This window comes from Sceloporus occidentalis, unplaced genomic scaffold, assembly GCF_023333645.1.
Source record: "Sceloporus occidentalis isolate IW3139 unplaced genomic scaffold, rSceOcc1.0.p SCAF_3, whole genome shotgun sequence".
Taxonomy (NCBI): Eukaryota; Metazoa; Chordata; class Lepidosauria; order Squamata; family Phrynosomatidae; genus Sceloporus; species Sceloporus occidentalis.
This window is the reverse complement of record NW_028316983.1, coordinates 249,625,425-249,645,206: the sequence shown is the minus strand read 5'-3', so window position 1 is coordinate 249,645,206 and position 19,782 is coordinate 249,625,425. Positions and strand designations below refer to the sequence as shown.

Sequence of the window (19,782 nt, the reverse complement as noted above, 5' to 3'; positions counted from 1 at the left end):
TACATCAAATCCAGGCCAGCTAAATGTGCTCGATAATGCTGTACATATAGGGGGAGTCATATATCAAGGCTTGTCCTATGAGGAACGACTTAAGGAGCTGGGGATGTTTAGCCTGGAGAAGAGAAGGTTAAGAGGTGATATGACAGCCCAGTTTAAATACTTGAAGGGATGCCATACTGAGGAGGGAGCTGACTTGTTTTCTGCTGCTCCAGAGAACAGGACACAAAGGAGCAATGGATGCAAGCTACAAGAAAAGAGATTCCACTTAAACATTAGGAGGAACTTCCTGAGAGTAAGGGCTGTTTGACAGTGGAACAGACTCCTTCCTCGGAGATTATAGTGGAGTCTCCTTCCTTGGAGGTCTTTAAGCAGAGGCTAGATGGCCATCTGTCAATGGGGATGCTCTGATTGGGATTTCCTGCATGGCAGAATGGGGTTGGACTGGATCAGGGCCCCTGGGGTCTCTTCCAACTCTACGATTCTGTCATTCTATGATTCTATGAACTTCTAGGTTATCCAGCACAACTCTATGGTCAACCTCTGGCAAAATTGTGCTGGAAGACCTAGATATTCCTAATTAACCAAAACTGCAAATAATCAAATCCGCAAAAGTCAAAGCCACAAATGCGGAGGGCCAACTGTGCTACGCAGGTTCTCTGGAAGGAGAGCCACGCAGCCACCATTCTGCCAGTGTGCAACATGAGCATTGACCGGATGGATTTGGGGTTCAGGGACATTTTTAAAACCCTTCCTGAACCCCGATTTAAAACAGGTGAATGACTGGGCAGTTGCATTTCTAAGTTCCTCCTGGATAAGGATCTGAGAATAAGCCCCAGCCCCTCAACTCAGAGCCCCCTCCTCAAAGATGCCAGGCATCGGATACAGCAGCCACTGTCACTCCTCAGGAAAGGCGTTCTGGGAAGACCCCTCCCAGGGACTGAGTGCAGCGGGGACATGACGCACCCCTGACCCAGAGACACAGCACTGTGAGGCCCACCGTGCCTCTCGCCCCCTGGTATTGTTTCGCGGGTTCCTTGTGCCCGCTCTGGCAGAACAAGCAGAAGGGAAGGGGAGGGAGAACAAAGTAGTGGAAAGGAGAGAGGCCAGCAAGGTCTTGGTCAGAGGCCCACATATGGGGAAGGTTGCTCCTGCCCTGCCCATCCTTCTGGTATCACCTGGCAGCCAGGCCCTTTCAAGTGGGCACAGAGGGTTGGACCGCAAGGGGCAAGGGCTGGCCTGGGCTGCTCCAAGACCTCCCAATAGTCCAGCCAAGGCCTAGGAAAAGAGCCAGGGCTGACTGTCCCCTCAGAGGACCTTGGTTTCCTCTTCCTGCTCCACTCTTCCCGGGGTTTGAGGGCAGCAGAGCCTGCAAAGGGGCTTGTGGGTTGCAATGGAAGGGGGTCTCTGGGGAAAAGAGAGGAAGTGATTCACCAGAACCAGCAGCAGAAGCAGCAAAGATTCCCAGCCCGCCTGCCCCCCCCCCCAAACACGCATGCCCTGGACCATAATGCCTGAGCGCCATGTCCTGCAGTGGGTTCATGACAAGAGAGGCAGGTCTCTTATCAGCAGTGACCCACAAGTCTACTGGGGAGGATAAAGTAAGATAGTGCTAGTAGTCTTCTTCAGAGGGGTTTGGCATTCCCTGGGGGCTTCCAGACCCCAGAATTGATTTAAGAGCTCTGGGTCCTTTCCCTTGCCCTAAATTTAGAAATACGTACTATACACTATCACCATGCTGCTGAGTTATTGCTCTGTTAATTTTGCAGTGCAATGTTTGTTGGCTCCTCAGTGTCTGGGATCCACGAACAGTCCCCTCCTGCCCCCTTTCTCCTCAGCCATGGGGGATGCAGGGACACCCTAGGACCCCTGTGATATGGGGCCTTGCCGGGCTAGCCTTGCCCCTGGCCTGCAAATGCCACCCTGCAAAGCCCACCCAAAGAGCCCCATGCTGCTTTCACACCACAGTATCCCCCAGTCCCATTTCTGCTGCATCTTGGTCACGGGAACGACAACCCCCACTCCCCCCACCCCATTTCTGTATTCTAAAAGATGCCTCTTCCACAGTTTTATGCCAGGCTGGTTCCCGGAAGGGCCAGCCGCACTGCAGCCACAGAAGTCCATAAATCACAAGCCACACACAAAGACACAGGCCAAGCACCAGCAAACGACAAGGAAACCTGTGCCAGCCTGCCTGCTGCCTGCCCTCCCGTGGTCCAACGTTGGCTTTGCTGGTGGCTGCTCTGTACTGCCCAGTGCCCTCCAACCCCCCATGACACACTTGGTGGCACTGGCTGGTGTCCAAACACCGGTGGGATCCCTGGCTCTGGTGGTGGCCTCCTCTCATTCTGTCCTGGAATAAGGAGGGCAGCAGCCGTGGGGTCGGTGGGGTGGGCAGAGGGACCGCCAAATGAGGAGGGCAGCAGCCACAGCACCTGGCCAAGGAAAGCCCAACTCTTAGCAGGACTTATTTTACCCGTAAGAGGCCAGGGGGCCAACCTTCTGGATGTTTTTGGATTGCAGTTCCCATCATCCCCTACCATTCTTGAATTCATGAATCTTTGAATTGGAAGGGACCTCTCTGCTATGCAGGAATACATTGCTAAAGCTGTCAAATGCCTCCCCCCCTCAGTCAGTCGGAGCCCACCCGCTGCTCCAGAGCCTTTTTTAGAGCAAAAGGCATCTGGAAAATGGAATAAAGACATGATTGAGGCTGTGCTGCCGTCCAGACGCAGTTCACCAGGACATCAGATCCGCCAAACATGCAAACCGTGCAGCCTCTGTACTGGAACCTCTGCTGCGCAGGACTTTAGGCTCATCCCACCCCCAAACACCGGGCATTTCAGCCAGACACCCCCCCCCCATTCACCCCAATAGCTCCTGCCAGCCTGTCTGCAGGGGAAGGGCCACCCTACTCTCCTTTCCATGGAAATTGGGGGGGGGGGTCCCAAGTGGCTAATGGAGAGCACCAAGCAATTCCAAAAGAAAACCAGCATGTGCTTTTTAGAGTATAGCAAGGCCTTTGACTGCATAGATCACGAAAGGCTATGGGAGGCCCTTAAAGACATGATGGGAGTGCCAACACATCTAACGCGGAATCTGTATTCTGGACAAGAGGCCATGATAAGAACTGAATTTGGAGAAACAGAATGGTTCCCAACTGGCAAAGGGGTCAGACAAGGCTGCATCTTATGACCCCATTTATTTAATCTATATGCAGAACATACTGTAAGGAAAGCAGGCTTGGACACAAAAGGAGGAGGAGTGAAAATAGGAGGAAGGAACACCAACAATATAAAATACGCAGATGACACCATAATCCTAGCAGAAGACCTCCCAGACCTGGAACAACTACCAAGGAAGATCAAGGAAGAAAGTGCAAAGGCAGGCTTACTGCTGAACAGAAAGAAAACAAATATAAAGATGCTGGAGAATGTACACAAATTCAAGCTAGACAATGAATAAACAGAAACAGTAAAAAGTTCTCATTGCTGGGATCAAACATTGATAGGAACAGGGACTGCAGTCAAGAAATCATACGAAGGCTAAGAATGGGAAGGGCATCTAGGAAAGAACTAGAAAAGATCCTCAAATGCAAAGATAAACAACTGAGCACAAGACTTAAACTCAGACAAGCCATCGTATTCCCTATTACAATGTATGGAGGCGAGAGCTGGACAGTTAAGAAAGAAGAAAATCAATTCATTTGAAATGTGGAGCTGGGAAAAGTGCTGAGAATGCCTGGGCAGCCAAGAAGTCAAACCAAGGGGTGCTAGAACAGATCAAGCCTGAACCTGCTCTGGAAGAAGCCAAGATGACCGAGCTGAGGCTGCCGTACTTTGGCCCCACCATCGTGAGGAAAGAGGACTCACCGAAAACACAATCACGCTGGGAAAGGTGGGGGACATAGAAAGAGAGGAAGGCCGCATGCTAGATGGACGGACTGGACTCTATTGGGGAGGTCAAGGGTAGGAGTTGCAGGAACTAGGCAGAGCAGTGGAGCCAGGGAGCCCTGGAGATGCCTCATCCACAGGGTCTCCATGGGTCGGGATCGGAGGCGAGGAGGACTAGCCCCCACTTGCCCACCCCCCAGGCTGGGAGACCCTCCCCTCACAGAGCAAGGCTCACCCTCCCTTCTCCTCCCCACAGCAAGGGTGCTGGTCCCAGGATAGCTGACTGGGAAAGCAGGGAGGCCGGGTGGTCTCTGGGGGCACAGAGGGGCTTGAAGGGGGGCTGGCAACTTCAAGGTGAGAAGCTGCAATGGGGGGAGACAAACTATGCAAACTACTCCCCTCCCATCAATCTGAATCCACTTGAGCTCTCCTCCATTGTGAAAACTAGGCAAGGATTAGGGCTTGGATTGTACTGGCTCCCTTCAGGAACCAAGAGCCACCAAAACACAGTTTAAAGCCAAGCCCAAGAGCGGAAGAGCTTCCTGCTCCAGAGGGAGAGCCCTCTCCAGCCGGACTGGACCGAGGGGCAAGGAGCACAAGGCCTTTGCCTCTGGACCCCCGCCTGCTTTTCAAAGTGTGCCACAAGCAGAAAGGTTTCCTTTTGTAAAAGAAAAAAAGGAGGGGAAAGGCAGTGCTGCACTTTTCAACATGTTTAAAAATGTTTTTCACGTTCATTGAAAAGGAATGTGTACTTAAAAGGGTTTGTACTATATATCTCCGTAGCTGTGTTTTGTTCCAACCTGCCTGTTAAGCCGCCTTGCGTTCCATGCAAGGAAGAGGAGGAAGGCATGATATCATCCCTCAAGAGGAGAGTCCGGCCAAATCCCAGCGGAGGCACCGCTGCTACAAGTCGCAGTTGGCAACCGGCCCGAGATGGAAACCCCCGCTGCCCAAAGAGTCAGGCCCAGTCAAAGGCAGCTTCTGCTTCTCCTGCTGGAAACAGCTGGCAGGGTGGGCTTGGAGGAGAGGAAGGGGGCTACATCCCCATCCCCATCCCACCGGCTACTCTCCAAAGCCCCCCATGGACACACTGGGGCTCACTGGCCAATCTAAAGCCCTCCAGCTGGTAAACTAAAGACTCTTTCGGAGCTCCTTGCAAACCATTTCCTCCTTAGCTGCCCTTGAAACTATTTCATGACATCTGCAAAAGGGTCCACCTTCTGTTTGTGAGCAAGTCAGAAAGCACAGGTGCCCCCCATCTCTGTGCACCCCCATAGCATAGAATGTGGAGAAAGCCCCATGTGCCTCTCTCCCCAGATAGGCACCTGCTAGCTGCCCATCCTGGACCCCTGGCACACCCTGGGCCCTACAATCCCAGGTTGAAGGCCATGCCATACACAGCCCTCTCCCCCCTTGTTTCTGCCCCCAGGAGCCTCAGAGCAGCTCAGCCCACACCTGCTTTGGGCCCAGGGCTGCTGCCTCTTGGTCCCTGACCCCAGCCAGTCCCACAAGGGAAGGAGGCACCCCTCAAGCCAGCTTCAGTTCAGGGGAATCTTCCAAGAGAGAGGTGCCCAAGAGCCAGGGACCTCCCCAGCATCCCCTGCCCAGGCCTTGCCAGCTCAAGGCAGCTGTGGCGCCATCCATATTGAACACACAGACATATACTTTAGCCTGGTTTTTAATGTCTGGTGGTTTTTATGTGCCACCATTGTCAGCTTTGACTTATGGCTACTGTACAAATGAAAGACCTCCAAGAAACCCACCCTTCTCCTCCCACTCCTCTGGGGCCACATCGCCAGCTCACAGAGTGCCCCACTCCGGTCTGGCAAATAACAACAACAACAACAACAACAATTTGCATTCTGCTTTTTCACAAAGGAATCAAAGCGGATTCCAACGGTATAAATAAAACATCAAACAATTAAAAAAATACAATTAAAAACCCCAAGACCCCAATCCTCCCCCCATCATAAAAACAGCGATCAGCAACATCAAACATTTAGAACTATCCAATAGGAATACATTAACATTTTGGGCAGATGAGCGGAAGAAACGAATCTTCCTCTATTGGAGGGGGGACGGGGGTGTCGGTATCAAGAGAGGTGTCAATCGAGGGGGAGGCAAGTCTAATGGATCTATCCAGTCTGGGAAGGCCTGCCGGAAGAGATCAAGAGCAGCCATCCGGCCTTAGTCTGGAGACTGAGTCTGGGGAGAGATCTTGCAGCCCTTGGCCAACCGCTTGCTTTCCGTTAGCCTCAAAGGGGCTACAAGATCTCTCCATATAGAATACTTTTTGTGCTGCAATCTCTCTCTCCATGGATAATGTTCATGTGTTTGTTGTTCTTGTGTGGCTTCTAGTCAGGTCTCAGCACTCAAACCATTGCACCAGTGGTCCCCAAACTGGGCTCTTTAAGGGATTCTGGACTTCAGCTCCCAGAATCCCAGACTCCTGGTCAACATGGCTGTGGCTTCTGGGAGATGAAGTCCAACATCTCTTCAAGGGCACACCATGCTGGCTCTCTCTCTATTATATATACCCACATACCCGCCTGACTCTTCATGTTTCACTGTGTGGCTGCCATGATGTGGCAGGAGAGCAGATGCACTGGGTGGGTGCCTCCAAGGGACAAGCGGAGTCCTTGCCCAGCAGCAGCCTGGCCAGTGGGGCTACTCTCCTTTGGATGGTGAGGCTGATGCCCAGTAAAGCAGGAGGCAATGGGAAGAGTCATTCGCCTTTTCCATGGAGTCACAGAGTGGCCACACAATGCGCCCAAAGTACATGGCCCTCACAAGAGGTTCCCCATCCCCAAAGAAGGGCAGCAGGCCTGGGCAGAGGAGACAAGGCTAGGTTTGGGGACACAGGTGCAGAACCTTTGGATGTCGATGGAGAGGACCCTCCTTTCCTCCAGGCGCACACAGCTGCCTAGGGGTCTCTCCTGCCAGCCTTGCCCACTGTGCGGCTGAGCTGCCCATTGGCTTCCATGATGCCACGCTGGAAGCAAAGGGGGCCAGGGAGGGCTGGAAGGCAACAGGGCAAAACTGCCTCCCACCAAAATGCCCCTGGAGAAAAGGAGGGCATCTGGGGGGCATCGCCATTATTATCATTAAGAACCTAAACAAAGCTTAGTAATAATAATACTAACAATACTCCCCCCCCCAACTCCCTGGAGAGGGCAATGCCCCAGAGGAGCCTCCTTCTCTCCATGAAGGTCCCTTGGCAGATGGGCCTTTGCCCAAGGGCTCCTCCGGAGGCCCCTGCCAGCTTGGCAGCCCTCGGGCATTCTGGGAAGACCAAGGTTTGGGAAGCACTGCCTAACACTATGCCTTTGAGTGCCCTCGAGAGGAGGGCATGGGCGATGGTGGCACAGTCCAGGAGGAAGGGGCGGGCAGAGCTGGTGCCAGGCAGGGCCCTCTCCCGCCCAGCGGGCATCTCTGGGCCCTTGGCCCGGCTCAGCTGTGGGGACACCCCCGGCTCCATGCCCACTCCCCACATGGGCCCAGGGGGCAAGGCCTGGCAGGGCTTCCCGGTCGAGGGAGGGAGGGAGGGCCTCGGGGCATGTGCAGAGCGCCTCCCTGCCCTTCTCTCTCCGGAGGGCCAGGAATGCGGCCGGGCCGGTCCTTGTCCAGCGGCGGGCCTTGGCCTGGGAGGGCGGGAGGCAGGGAGGGAGTTGCCAAAGCGGAGCCCGGCCGGGGCTGCCCGTGGCCCCTTCTCCCTGCCTGGCTGCCTGGCTCCCGGCTGGCCATGCCCAAGTAAGGCAAGGCGCGAGGCGGCGGAGGCGGCGGAGGCGGGCCCACCTTTGTACTTCTCCCGGACGTCCTCGTAGGCCTGGATGAAGTCCTTCTCCTCGGGGTTCGGGGGCAGCAGGCGCAGGTCGAAGGTGGCCATGGCCTCCCTCCCTGGGCAGGGACTCGGCGGAGGGCGGAGGAGCCTGGGACCCCGGGCGGGCGGGAGGGGAGGCGGGCGGGGAGGAATGCCTGCCGCCCGCCGCCCGCCGCCCCTTTAAGGCCCTCGGCCGAGGCCCCCCGCCCGCCCCTCGGCCCCTCCCCCTGGGAAGCCCCTCCCTCCCTCCCTCCCTCCCTCCCTCCCTCGGGGCCCAGAGGGGGCCAAGGCCAGCCTTCCCACCTGCCCCCCTTCTGGCCTCAGCCAGCAGCTGGACGGGACTCTGTGAATGCCCCTCGACAGAGAGGACGGGGCAGAAGGCCTAGGCCCCCTTCAGGCAGGTCCTCTGCTTCTGGCGACCCAAACCGGGGCTCCTTGCTGACTGGAATTGGGTCTTAGGCGACCCCCAAAGGGCTGGCCGAGGGAGACTTGGCAGCCCCTCTTTGGGCTCTGCCCCCCCCCCCCTTGGCCAAGGCCAGCTGCTGGCTGCCTCAGGGCCTGGAACCCGAGAAGGAGGCGGACAGGACCCCCAGCCCCAGCCCCAGCCCCTTCCCGGCCAGCCCCAGAGAGAGCAAGGAGAGCGACAGCTATTGGTTTAGAAAGCCCTGCTGGCCCCCTTCCCTCCCTCCCTCCCTCCCTCCCCCGGCTGCCCCACAAGTGACGCCAGCCCTCACAAAATAGACCCAGGCCTGCAGCCCAGGGGGGCATCTTGCCAAAGGCCAGGGCCAGGCACGTGGCTCAGGGGCCTTGAAGGGGGCTGGGGGCTCCTGCTGCCCCTGACCACAAGGAACCGCCCCAGAAGCCTAGAGCGGCAGGAGAGCCAAGGGCCACAGGCCTGGGCCCTGCTTTAAGCCCCACAAAGCCTTGGGCTGCTTCCAGTCCCTGATGATAGAAGCAGAGCATCCCAGGGCCCTGGAGGTCTCTCTCTCCCAACCCCAGCAGCAGAGAATCACAGAATCCTAGAGTTGGAAGAGACCCCAAGAAGGGCCCTGATCCAGTCCAAGCCCCTTCTTCTGCCATGCAGGAAATCCCAATCAAAGCATCCCCATTGACACAGGGCCATCCAGCCTCTGCTTAAAGACAGCCTCCAAAGAAGGAGACTCCACTATAATCGCAGAGGAAGGAGTCTGTTCCACTGTCAAACAGCCCTTACTCTCAGGAAGTTCCTCCTAATACCTTTTCCTGTACCTTGCATCCATTGTTCCAGGTCCTGTTCTCTAGAGCAGCAGAAAACAAGCTTGCTCCCTCCTCAATATGGCATCCCTTCAAGTATTTTAATAGGGCTCTCATATCACCTCCTAACCTTCTCTTCTCCAGCTAAACACCCCCAGCAGTTCCCTCAGTTGCTCCTCATAGGGCTTCATGGTTTCCAGACCTTTCACCATCTTAGTCGCTCTCCTTTGGACACCTGGCTCCAGTTTCCCAACACCCTTTTTGAATTGTGGTGCCCAGAACTGGACACAGAGAGGGAGTGCAGCAGGCCCAGGGTGGCATGACCCTTTCCACGAAAGGCCTACAAGGTTTGCCCTGTCTTGCCTGCCAGGGAGGGAGGGCCAAAGGTCCATCTCCATCTGGCAGGTATCTGGCGCCAAGCTAAGTCCAGCAGGGGTGGGGTGCCCTCCCTCTCATGTTATCATTCCCGATGGAGTGCCCCACCCGGAGCATGGACCACGGAGCATGCACCTGCCAGGCCCTCGCAAGGAGGGAGGGCCTGAAGGGAGCGGCCGGAGGCAGAGTCCAGGCCAGCAATGGTCAACCCAGGCCGGTTCCTGGCCTTTTAGGGGAGCAGATGTGCCCCAGGGCTCCAGGTATGCCCCCTCTGCCCAATCCAGCTGCCCCAATGCAAGCCACTCTGCCAGGGCAGGTCACAGAATTGTAGAATCCTAGAGCTGGAAGAGACCCCAAGAAGGGTCCTGATCCAGTCCAACCCTCGTCTGCCATGCAGGAACTCTCCATCAAAGCATCCCCTTTGACAGATGGCCATCTAGCCTCTGTTTAAAAACCTCCAAGGAAGGAGACTCTGCTACACTCCGAGGAAGGAGTGTGTTCCACTGTCGGACAGCCCTTACTCTCAGGAAGGTCCTCCTAATGTTGAGCTGGAATCTCTTTTCCTTTAGCTTGTGTCCATTGTTTTGTGTTCTAGTCTCTGGAGCAGCAGAAAACAAGCTTGCTCCATCTCTGTATTCTGTCCAAGCCAGAGCAGAGGAGCCCCCTCCTGGAGACCCCCAAAGTTCGGAGTTGGTGACAGGGCATGGAATGAAGGGACTGGCTCAGAGAAACACCCGTCCCAAAACATAAATGTCTTTCCCAGGTACTTCCTTCCCTTTTTCAGCAGCCATTTCCAGTCCCTTCCGTCCTCAGAGCCTGTTGGAATAAAAGAGCCTTCTTCCCACCTTGCAGGGAGGGCAGTGGCCTTAGGTTTCAGGCATCCCAAGGAGGGAGTTCTAGTGCTGAGGGGCAGCCATGGAGGAGGCACTGCCTTGTGAAGGTGGCAGGATGGAGAAAAGGGCCTCTCCTGGGGGTCTGGGGATCAAGGCATCAGCCCATGGGGGCAAATATGGCCTCTTAGGCAGCAGGGACCTAAGCCAAAGAAGGAGCCCAAAGGCAATTTAGTCCAGATCACAAAGCAGAACCATTTAGTACTGAACATATGAGCGCTTCCAAAAATTGCTGGACTCTAAGTCCCATCATCTGCCATGGCTGCCTGGGGCTGATGGGAGCACCACCCACAGATCCCTCCCATCCCAAGCTACATATAAGGGCCTAAACTAGCTTTTTGGAAAGCATTTGGGGCTTTGCAAATTCCATTCCCATTCAGACCTTCAGGCACACCAGTGTTTAAATAGGGGGCAGCACCCTAAAAGAGGCTACTGGCCCTGCTGGGGGAGGGGGGCTCCAACCCCTTGCCTTTTGATGAAGTTGGGTGGGCTCCAGGGCTGGAAGGGCTGCCCAGAAGAGACTGCCCTTGGCAGCAGGAGCAGCAAGGGCTGGAGCAGACAAAGGGCACCCCAAGCTCCCTGCATAGTCGGCTCAGGCAAGTAAGCCAGGCTGCATGTCAAAGACTTTTTGGCCCCCTTGCTGCCCAATGCCTTGCAGTGTAGTCTCTATAGCAGTGGTCCCCAGAATGTTGGCCAAGCTGGCTGGGGCTTCTGGGAGCTGAAATCCAAAACATCCAAAGCTTGGGAACCACTGCTCTTTAGGGTGGCCACAGCACTCTGGGGACACCTGTCTTGCCAGGAATACTGTGCAATGGTCTGTTTTACTTTAGATGTGAAAGACCTCTAGATCCCTGCCCTTTATGCCCTCAATGCCTCCCCGAGGGTTAAATGGAGGCATGGGGCAGGTGGGGGAAGAGACACTTTTTTCTCCCCGACATGAGGAGGAGAGCAACAAACTTCATAGCAAACCCTGCTTATAAAGGAGTGGGCAGGCAAAGTGTGGGCCTCTAAATATTGTGCCACATCTGGAGGGGTGCACACCTTGCTCGCCCCGGCAGCTCAGACCATGCAGCGCTTCCGCCCAGCTGCCTTGGAGGGTCTCCTCTGGGGGGCCCTGCCCAGCCCCAGAACCTCTCCCCCAGCTTTACAATCTGCTCTCAGCCTCCATGAACAAAGAAACCCCTGGTCCATCTGCACCCGAAAGCAACATCACAGGTGCCCTCTTAGCAAGGCCCTGCTAAGAATACTGCCAGATAAAGGCTTATTCACAGAAAAACAAAGAGCACCTGCAAGACCTGTAAGGTGAGGCTGTCTGCAGGAGTCTCTGCCTCTTAATTCATGGAGAGTCCTGAATACATTTGAGGAACTTGTGGAAATAGCCAAGACCTCTGTGCAGAGACTTAGGGAGCTGGGTATGAGAGGTGATATGACAGGCCTGTTCAAATATTTGAAGGAATGTCATGTTGAGGGAGCCAGCTTGTTTTCTGCTGCTCCAAAGACTGGGACACCAAGCAGTGCATGCAGACCACAGCAAAGGGGAATCCACCTAAAAAGTAGGAAGAGCTTCCCGACAGTAAGAGCTGTGCAACAGTAGAAGACGCTGCAATGAAATATGGTGGCACCTCCTCCTTCTTGGAAGGTTTTCATGCTGAGGCTGAATGGCCATCCGGGGGGGGGGCTTTGACTGTGAGTTCCTGCATTGCATAAATGGGGTTGGACTGGCTGCCCCCTGGATGTCTCTTCCAAGCCTAGAATTCAGTTATTAATAAGCAAGGAGCATGCAGCAGACAAATGCAAGGCCCAGCTGGCTCTTTGGTTACTACATCTGGTTTCCAAGCTCCCCTACATCTGGAGAGGAAGGAGACTGTTGGAAATGCCCAAAGGGTCAATCTTCCCCCATTGCAGCAACACTACGGTGGTAGCAAGAAGCTACACCCAGAGGGGCTGAGGTCTTTTTCACCACATGGACCCAGGCCCACAAGCGATTCCCTGTTTCCAGACTGGGACCTTCACCCTGAGGGGGGGTCTTCTTGGCAGCTGCCCCCAGACCCAGGAGCCCCTTCCCAGGAAGGCAGGTCTGGCTGCCTCCTTGTGAGTCCCTTCCTCAGTTGGTGAATTGCCCCTTTGGGCACTTCTGATACCAGGCCTTTGGGAATGGACCTCTTTCCCCAGTGTCCGGTGCTACTTTTGTTCTTTGCTCTGGTTTTAGTTCTATAGACAGCTTAATGCCATTTGGAACCCAACTTTTAAAATCCTACCATCCCCTCTCTCTCTCAGTTAGTACCAAGCTACGTTCTTTTCTTTTTATCTTGTGAACCTTGGGTTGGACTGGATGGCCCTTGGGGCCTCTTCTACAATTCTATAGATTGAATCCATATCCTCCCCTTTGCTCTCCCTGCCAGGAAACTCTAGACTGAGCTCAGCCCCAGCAATCCAAGGGCCAGGTATTGCAAAGAGGAAGGTGAGGGCACGCACCCACACACAGCCCTTGGCATTCCAGAGGCGTGAGTTGCCTCCGAACCCTTGGCACCAAGAACCACATCAAGGCACCCAAGGCGGGAGCAAGAGGAGGGAGCAGCTCCCCGTGGCACAGAACGATCAAGCTCCCGCTGCCAGCTACCAGGGATTTCCAGATCTGCACCTCGGGAGGAGGAGGGGGAGGCCGAGATTTGCACAGCCGTCTGGGCTTATCAACTGACAGCTCCACCGCAGACGGAGGGAAGCTCTGGCTCACCTTCGCCCTCCAAGCGTAGCCTCTTTGCAGCCTCCGAGGTTTGCAGCAGAATTTGCCTGCTCTCTCAGTATCAGGCTGAATGGTCACTGGGTGCCACCATCTCCCCATAGGGCAATTTGCCTGTCTCCAGACCTTGAGGTGCCCAGCAGACCCCTTTCCTCTGGACCTGGAGAGCAGGTGACCACTGGGCCTTTTCTCCTCTACTCATGGTTGCAAGTGCCTCCTCTTCTCCTTTTCCCAGCTGAAGCCCATTCCCTTCTCCAAAGATGACCAGAGCAAAGGGAGAGAGGAGCCATTCCACCCTCTTGACCCATCGCCACTATCTTCCCCAAGAGGTGCCCCCAGCCAGCCCTCGCCCTGGGCTTCCCTGATGCTCCTGGTAGGCATGCCGTCTTCACTGCCCAATGGGTAATGCCCCTTCTTCTATCTCCTTCCAGGGCCACCCTGGAAACCGTTCAGGAATTGGTTCTACAGCCTTTCCAGTTATAGCACTTTGGCTGCATCCACACTGCAGAAACAATCCAGTTTGACAGCACTTTAACTGCCAGACTCAGTGCTATGGAATCCTGGCATTTGTAGTTTGTTATGGCAGCAGAGCTCTCTGACAGAGAAAGGCTAAATGACCCACAAAATGAGAATTCCCAGAATTCATTGAATCATAGAATAACAGAGTTGGAAGAGACCACAAGGGCCCTGATCCAGTCCAACCCCATTCTGCCATGCAGGAAATCTCAATCAAAGCATCCCCATTGACAGATGGCCATCTAACCTCTGCTTAAAGACCTCCAAAGACGGAGACTCCACTACACTCCGAGGAAGGAGTGTGTTCCTCTGTCGAACAGCCCTTACTCTCAGGGAGTTCTTCCTAATGTTGAGCTGGAATCTCTTTCCTGGAGCTTGCATCCATTGCATTGTGTCCTATTCTCTGGAGCCGCAGAAAACAAGCTTGTTCCCTCCTCAACATGGCATCCCTTCAAGTATTTAAACAGGGCTGTCATATCACCTCTTAACCTTCTCTTCTCCAGGCTAAACTTCCCCAGCAGTTCCCTCAGTTGCTCCTCATAGGGCTTCATGGTTTCCAGACTCTTCACCATTTTAGTTGCTCTCCTTTGGACACATGGCTCCAGTTTCTCAATGTCCTTTTTGAATTGTGGGGCCCAGAACTGGACACAGTATTCCAGGTGGGGCCTGACCAGAGCAGAATATAGTGGCACAATTACTTCTCTTGATCTGGACACTATACTTCTATTGATTCCATAGCACTGAGCTAAGGCAATTAAAATGCTGCCAAGATGGATTAATTCTGCAGTGTAGATGTATCCTATGATTCCACTTTAACCGTGATGGTTCTATCCTATGGGATCCTGGGGTTTGCAGTGCAGGGAGAAGCCCTAAAGAACTCTTGTGCCTCCCCAAACTGCAAATCCCAGGATTCCACAAGCTGCAGCCATGGCAATTAAAGTGGAATCATAGCACTGTAACAGTGCAGTGTGAACAAGTTCCTGCTTTTCTTGACATTCCCTATATTTCTAGCCAGCTGGTCCAAACTATTGTGGCCAGACTACTGTCATAGAACCATAGAGTTGGAAGAGACCCCAAGGGCCATCCAGTTGAATCCCCTTCTTCTGCCATGCAGGAACTCACAATCAAAGCACCCCCAGGAAGAAACTTTTATGGAACATGGCCACATAGCCCAAAAACCCACAAAAAACGAAAGCACCCCCAATTCCCCATTGACAGATGGCCATTCAGGAACAGCTCACAGTGCTGGTAATGAACTATAAAGCCCTTGTAAGGTTTAGATCTAGGCTACATGAAAGCCCATGTCTCCCAATATCAGTCTGCCTCCACCTTGCAATCCTTCTCTCAGGCTGCAGAAAGTGTCCAGTTTGATACCACTTCAACTGCCATGGCTCAGTGCTATGGAATTCTCAAAACTGTAGTGCGCTGTGGCAATAGAGAAGAGCTACAATTTAATTTAGTTCATTTAAACAGGCCTGGGATATTCAACTGCTTTTTAAATCAGGACACTGAGCAAATCACGGACCCCCGGCTCACATTTCACAATGCCTCATGCGTCCAGGGCTGAAGGAGCTGATGGACACCCCACCACTACTACCAGCACTACGACCGCTGCCACCATCCTGGACTTGCCCCCACGTCTGTAGCAGCCTCTTAGAGGATCACTGGACCAGAACCGGACCCTCCCAGGTTGGGGGCCATCTGTCCATCTCCCCCCCGTCCACCGCCGCTTGCTGTGTCCTTCAGATATAAGTTCTCCCTCACCGTCTTGCCCAGAGCTCACCAAAAATAGCCCAGGGAGAATGGGGAATCCATGCCAGGCATTGTTCAGAGGGTATGGCTGACCAAGGAGGGGGCAGGAAGGAGGTCCGTCCCCCAAGGACAGCGGACACTCAGAAGCAAGGACGGCTTGCCCACCAGCTCACCCCTCTCCTGTCCTTGCTTCTTCTGCCATTGCCCTTCCCAAGGGCGGGGGAGGGCTTGGGATTGAGAGTTCCTGCATGGCAGAATGGGGTTGGACTGGATGGTCCTTGGGAGTCTCTTCCAGCTCTGAGATGCTATTGCTGCATCTGCACTGTAGAAATAATCCAATTACTGGATTTAGCTGCTGTTGCTCAATGCTAGAAAAATCTGGGAAGTGTAGTTTGTTGTGAGACCTAGGAATGGTGCTGCCCTACAGTGCCACTGGACTGTGGCTCCCAGCATTCCTGGGAAAGGCTGGAAAGACAAGCATCCACCATTCTTGACACAGCTGTCAGAAGATCTCACAAGCAAAGCGTTTTACAGGCACCAACTCCAGGGAGATGTATTTTGGGAGGCTTAGTCCGCTGACAGTAATGTCCAGGCCCAGTCCCTCTTCATCTCCTGCAGGTCAGGATCCTCTTGATCTGCTTTAATTATACTGGGTTTGTTTCCATTTAAGGCCACCTAGAGTCCACGTTTTGGGGAGAAATCGGAATATAAACAGAGGAGAAGGAAGCAGTGGCCGCAAAGAGGGGCGCCAAGGCTGATGGACACAAGAGGAGCACTGACCGCCTGAACTGGGTGGACATGAGGAAGGGTCCCAGAAGGGCTCTGACTCACTGACTGGCTGGCCAGCCATCTTTCTCCTTCCTTCCTTCCTTCCTGATGGCCCCTGAGGAATCCTTCCAGCAATACAGTATTTCATTCTCTAAGGTCTTTTAAGGTGTCAGAGGGCTCTTCATGGTCCATGAAAAGAAGAGGAGGGGGCTGTTTGGGAAAGATCTGGGCAGGGAGGGTGGGCTCCAAATTCCTTTTGGGATGCCACCCGTCTCTCGAAGGTGACACTCGTGGACTTTGGCTGGCCGAAGCCACAAGTCCACCGCCGCTGCCCAGCCTATCTCTGAACAAACACAAACATTGCAAAATGGCAGGCAGACAGCAGAGCCCTCCATCTGCAGCCGGGATAGGACTCACGTGCCCCAACTGCAAAGACTGGGGAAGAATGATGGGAGCTGCAGTCAACAGCATTCCAACCCATGTTCTGAAGAGAACCAGGCCCTGTAAGCACTGGGACCTGGGACCTTCTCCCCAGACTGAGGAGTGGGGCAAAGCTGAGCCCTATCTCTGTTAGCGGTGTTTGTCTTGCCTTGGAAGAGAGGCAGGTTATGTGAAACACGCAGAATAAACTGGGAGGGCTGCAGAACTGGGGATTTGGAAATGACTGGGAGCGCCTGGGCCTGGCCGCTCCCCTGCCACTCCTGGGGCATGCTTTGGCCCAGGACAAGCGGTCTGTATTCCTCAAAGGCCCAGCGCTGGCCCCCAGGCCCCCTTTGGCCTCCCTGCCCCCGCCACTGTCCGAATGGGCAGGGAAGGCCTGTCCACGCCAGGGACGCTCCGGCCTCCTGGGTGTGGCGGCAGGAATGTTCCTTTGCTCCTGGGAGCCATGAAGCCTCTGCCTTGCAATGACTCAGTCCTTCCACCCTCCTTCCTTTCCAGGCCGTTCCCTCCAGATTGGGGGGGGGGGGAATCCTAGTGGGGCTCAAATAAAACCCTAGAGCCATTCTGGTCCCCTTCTGAGCCCACCTGAATGGGGCTCCCTGCTTTTAAAACACAGCAAAGGGGTTGGTGGGCAACTCTGGGGCTCCTACCCAGCTCCAATTTGGTGCCCCCAAAGGTCACTCTCCTTTGCAGGGTCCTCTTCTGATCAAATGATGGTGGTTTTGCAGCTCTGGGTTTACCTGGCTGAAGAGTGGGGCATTTCCCAGCCTCTGCTGCAATTGCTTTCCTTGCTCCATATGACTGCCTGCTTGCCTACCTTAGGAAGTGCATGTGGGGCTTGTGCCCGCTTCACCCAGGGCACCAGTGGCATCCACTTTCCTGCTGGGATTTGCATTGGGGGCCCCTCCTCTTCAGACTAAACCCCTCAATAAGATAGCACTGCCTGGGCAGTGTGTCTAGAAATGCCAAGATAATGTAAAAAGTGGCAGCCAAGCTGTTCCGTGGGATATTGGACCCGGTTTGTTCCCAAGTGGCATTAAAGGCAAGGCTTGTTTCCCAGCCACTCTGAAATGCTTTGGGGCTGAGACATCTGAAACACCACCTCCTTTTGTAGGAGCCTGCCCTGATGGGATCTGCAATCATCACTGGGGGACTTATCACCCACTGATGCCCATCCGGAGAGGCTCAGCTGGTGGTCAGGGGCTTGGGACGGGGTCTTTTCTGCAGCTGCTTCCCTCCCCGAGTGCTTGTGCTTATTCTTACTCTTACTCTGGAGGTCTTTAAGCAGAGGCTAGATGGCCATCTATTGGGGATGCTTTGATTGGATTTCCTGCATGGCAGAAGGGGGTTGGACTGGATCAGGGCCCGTGCGGTCTCTTCCAACTCTATGATTCTATGATTCTTCAGATGCCTCTGGGGCACCTTTGCCCTTCGCAGAGATGGCGCCTGTGCTGCCCCTGTGGCATGACACAGAATGTGCTTGCTCCGCTCCTTGACCATTACTCCAGCCGCCGTGTGGGTTTGGCCTTAAACGCAGTGTTTACTTCCTGACATTTTATTCTCTTGGATATAATCTGGGAGGCCTGGGAGCTGGACAGGCAGCCCATTAATACCATGAGTGTTACCGAAAAGAAGGCCTCTGTAAACAAGGGGGCTTCTGCAGCCTTTGGACTGAGCTGTCCTCCAGGGCCCCCTGCTGGGCACTGCCCTCACTGCAAGGAGCCACTGCAGTCAAGGGGCATCAACAGGGAGGTGCAAATGTATAGGACGCACCGTGTGTCCCTCTGGCCTCATTCCCACTATGTTTTAAACTGGTTTGCAAATTGGCTTGAAGCGGTTTAAATGAACCTAGTTCAATTTGGAGAGGAGGCCATGCACTAGACCAGCGGTTCTCAGCCTGTGGGTCGCAACGCCTTTGGGGGTCGAACGACCCTTTCACAGGAGTCGCCCAAGACCACCTGAAAACACATATTTCCGATGGTCTTAGGAACTGAGATGAAAATAATTTTATGGTTGGGGGTCACCACAACATGAGGAACTGTATTAAAGGATCACGGCATTAAGAAGGTTGAGAACCACTCAGCCTAGACCCTTTAACCCATGTCTTTTTGGATAAATCGATTCTGCACAAGTGTGAACCAGATGCGGATCAGAAGAAGAATCGATTTGAAGAATCAAATTCACGAATCGATTCAGTGTCAGTGTGAATGAGATGCGGATCACAATCAGTTTACTACGGTGTGATAAGGGGTCGCCGGGTGGGGAAGCGGGAATTAACAACCTGCGTTCACCCGCCCTTCATAAGGAAGTACTTAATGTGACTGCAGTGAGGGAGAGGGAAAAACAAAATCCCGCACAAGTGGGCTATTTTGAGAGACTTGTGCAGGAAACGGTTTAAATTGAATCGATTCATTCGTCAAAGTGAACCACAAGTGGGCTATTTTATCTTATTTTACAGCAAGAAAATGCAACCGGGGCAAATGTAATGTGAACCACGCTCCGCTGCCAAACCGATCCATGGATTCGGATCGGAAAGCAATTGATTAGTAAGTGGGAATGAGGCCTCTAACCACTTCCCAATGTCTGCCTTTTTTGCAGAAATGGGCCATGGTGCTTGCTCCTATCCCTTTAAAATCCTGGAGCGCAACAGAAGAGAATCACAGACCATAGAGTTGGAAGAGACCCCAAGAAGGGCCCTGATCCAGCCCAACCCCCTTCTGCCATGCAGGAACTCTCAATCAAAGCACCTCCGACGGATGGCCATCCAGCCTCTGTTTAAAGGCCTCCAAAGAAGGAGGTATAAGGCTCAGTGGAGAGAGAAAGGAGAGCCCTCTGAGTTTTCTTCTTAAATTACTTTTTAATTGTTTTCTTTAAAAACATCACATCTTTGCAATTTTTCACTTCAATCGCACTAAACCAGAGGCCTCTGCGCATCTCCAAAGGGACCCTTCTCCCATTCTGGCCAGAGAAGTGGTGCCCTGCCCAGAAGGACAGCTGCCACCTCCCTTTTAAACCCAGGGAACACATGTTTTGTGTGTGTTTGTGTGCAGAGGGAGAGCATCTCCTGCCAACGCACACAACACACGCCCCAAGAGCAAATGGCACCAGCCATTGGCACAACACCTGCCCAGCGCATAGGTGTCCTGTGCACCTTCTGGCAACGGAAGCGCATGGTCAGAAAGAAGATTCGGGTGCCCAGAAAGGGGGGAAAGGAGAAAGCCTAACTCAAAACTAGTAATAAGATGTTATATAAAGAAATTAGTCAGGTAAAACAATATGCCAAAACTGACTAACAAATAAAGAAAGGTAAAGGTTGCTTTATTATAAGACAGGAAGAAGTAATAGAAGGAGATTGAC

The 19,782-nt window shown here is 53.8% G+C and overlaps 1 protein-coding gene across 7 annotated transcripts in view; it reads right to left on the bottom strand.

Annotated features, from left to right (window-relative positions):
* The window catches only part of PLEC (plectin), a 127,105-nt gene that overhangs the window by 71,011 nt on the left and 36,312 nt on the right, over positions 1-19,782 (bottom strand). For 2 of the 7 annotated variants that reach the window (XM_089518238.1, XM_089518239.1), the window contains exon 1: positions 7,686-7,829. The exons of the other annotated variants lie outside the window; for them this stretch is intronic. In XM_089518238.1, coding sequence (XP_089374364.1) covers positions 7,686-7,776 — 91 coding nt within the window. In that variant the 5' untranslated portion in view covers positions 7,777-7,829. Of the gene's footprint in view, positions 1-7,685; positions 7,830-19,782 lie in introns of those variants that run through there. 7 annotated transcript variants of the gene reach the window in all.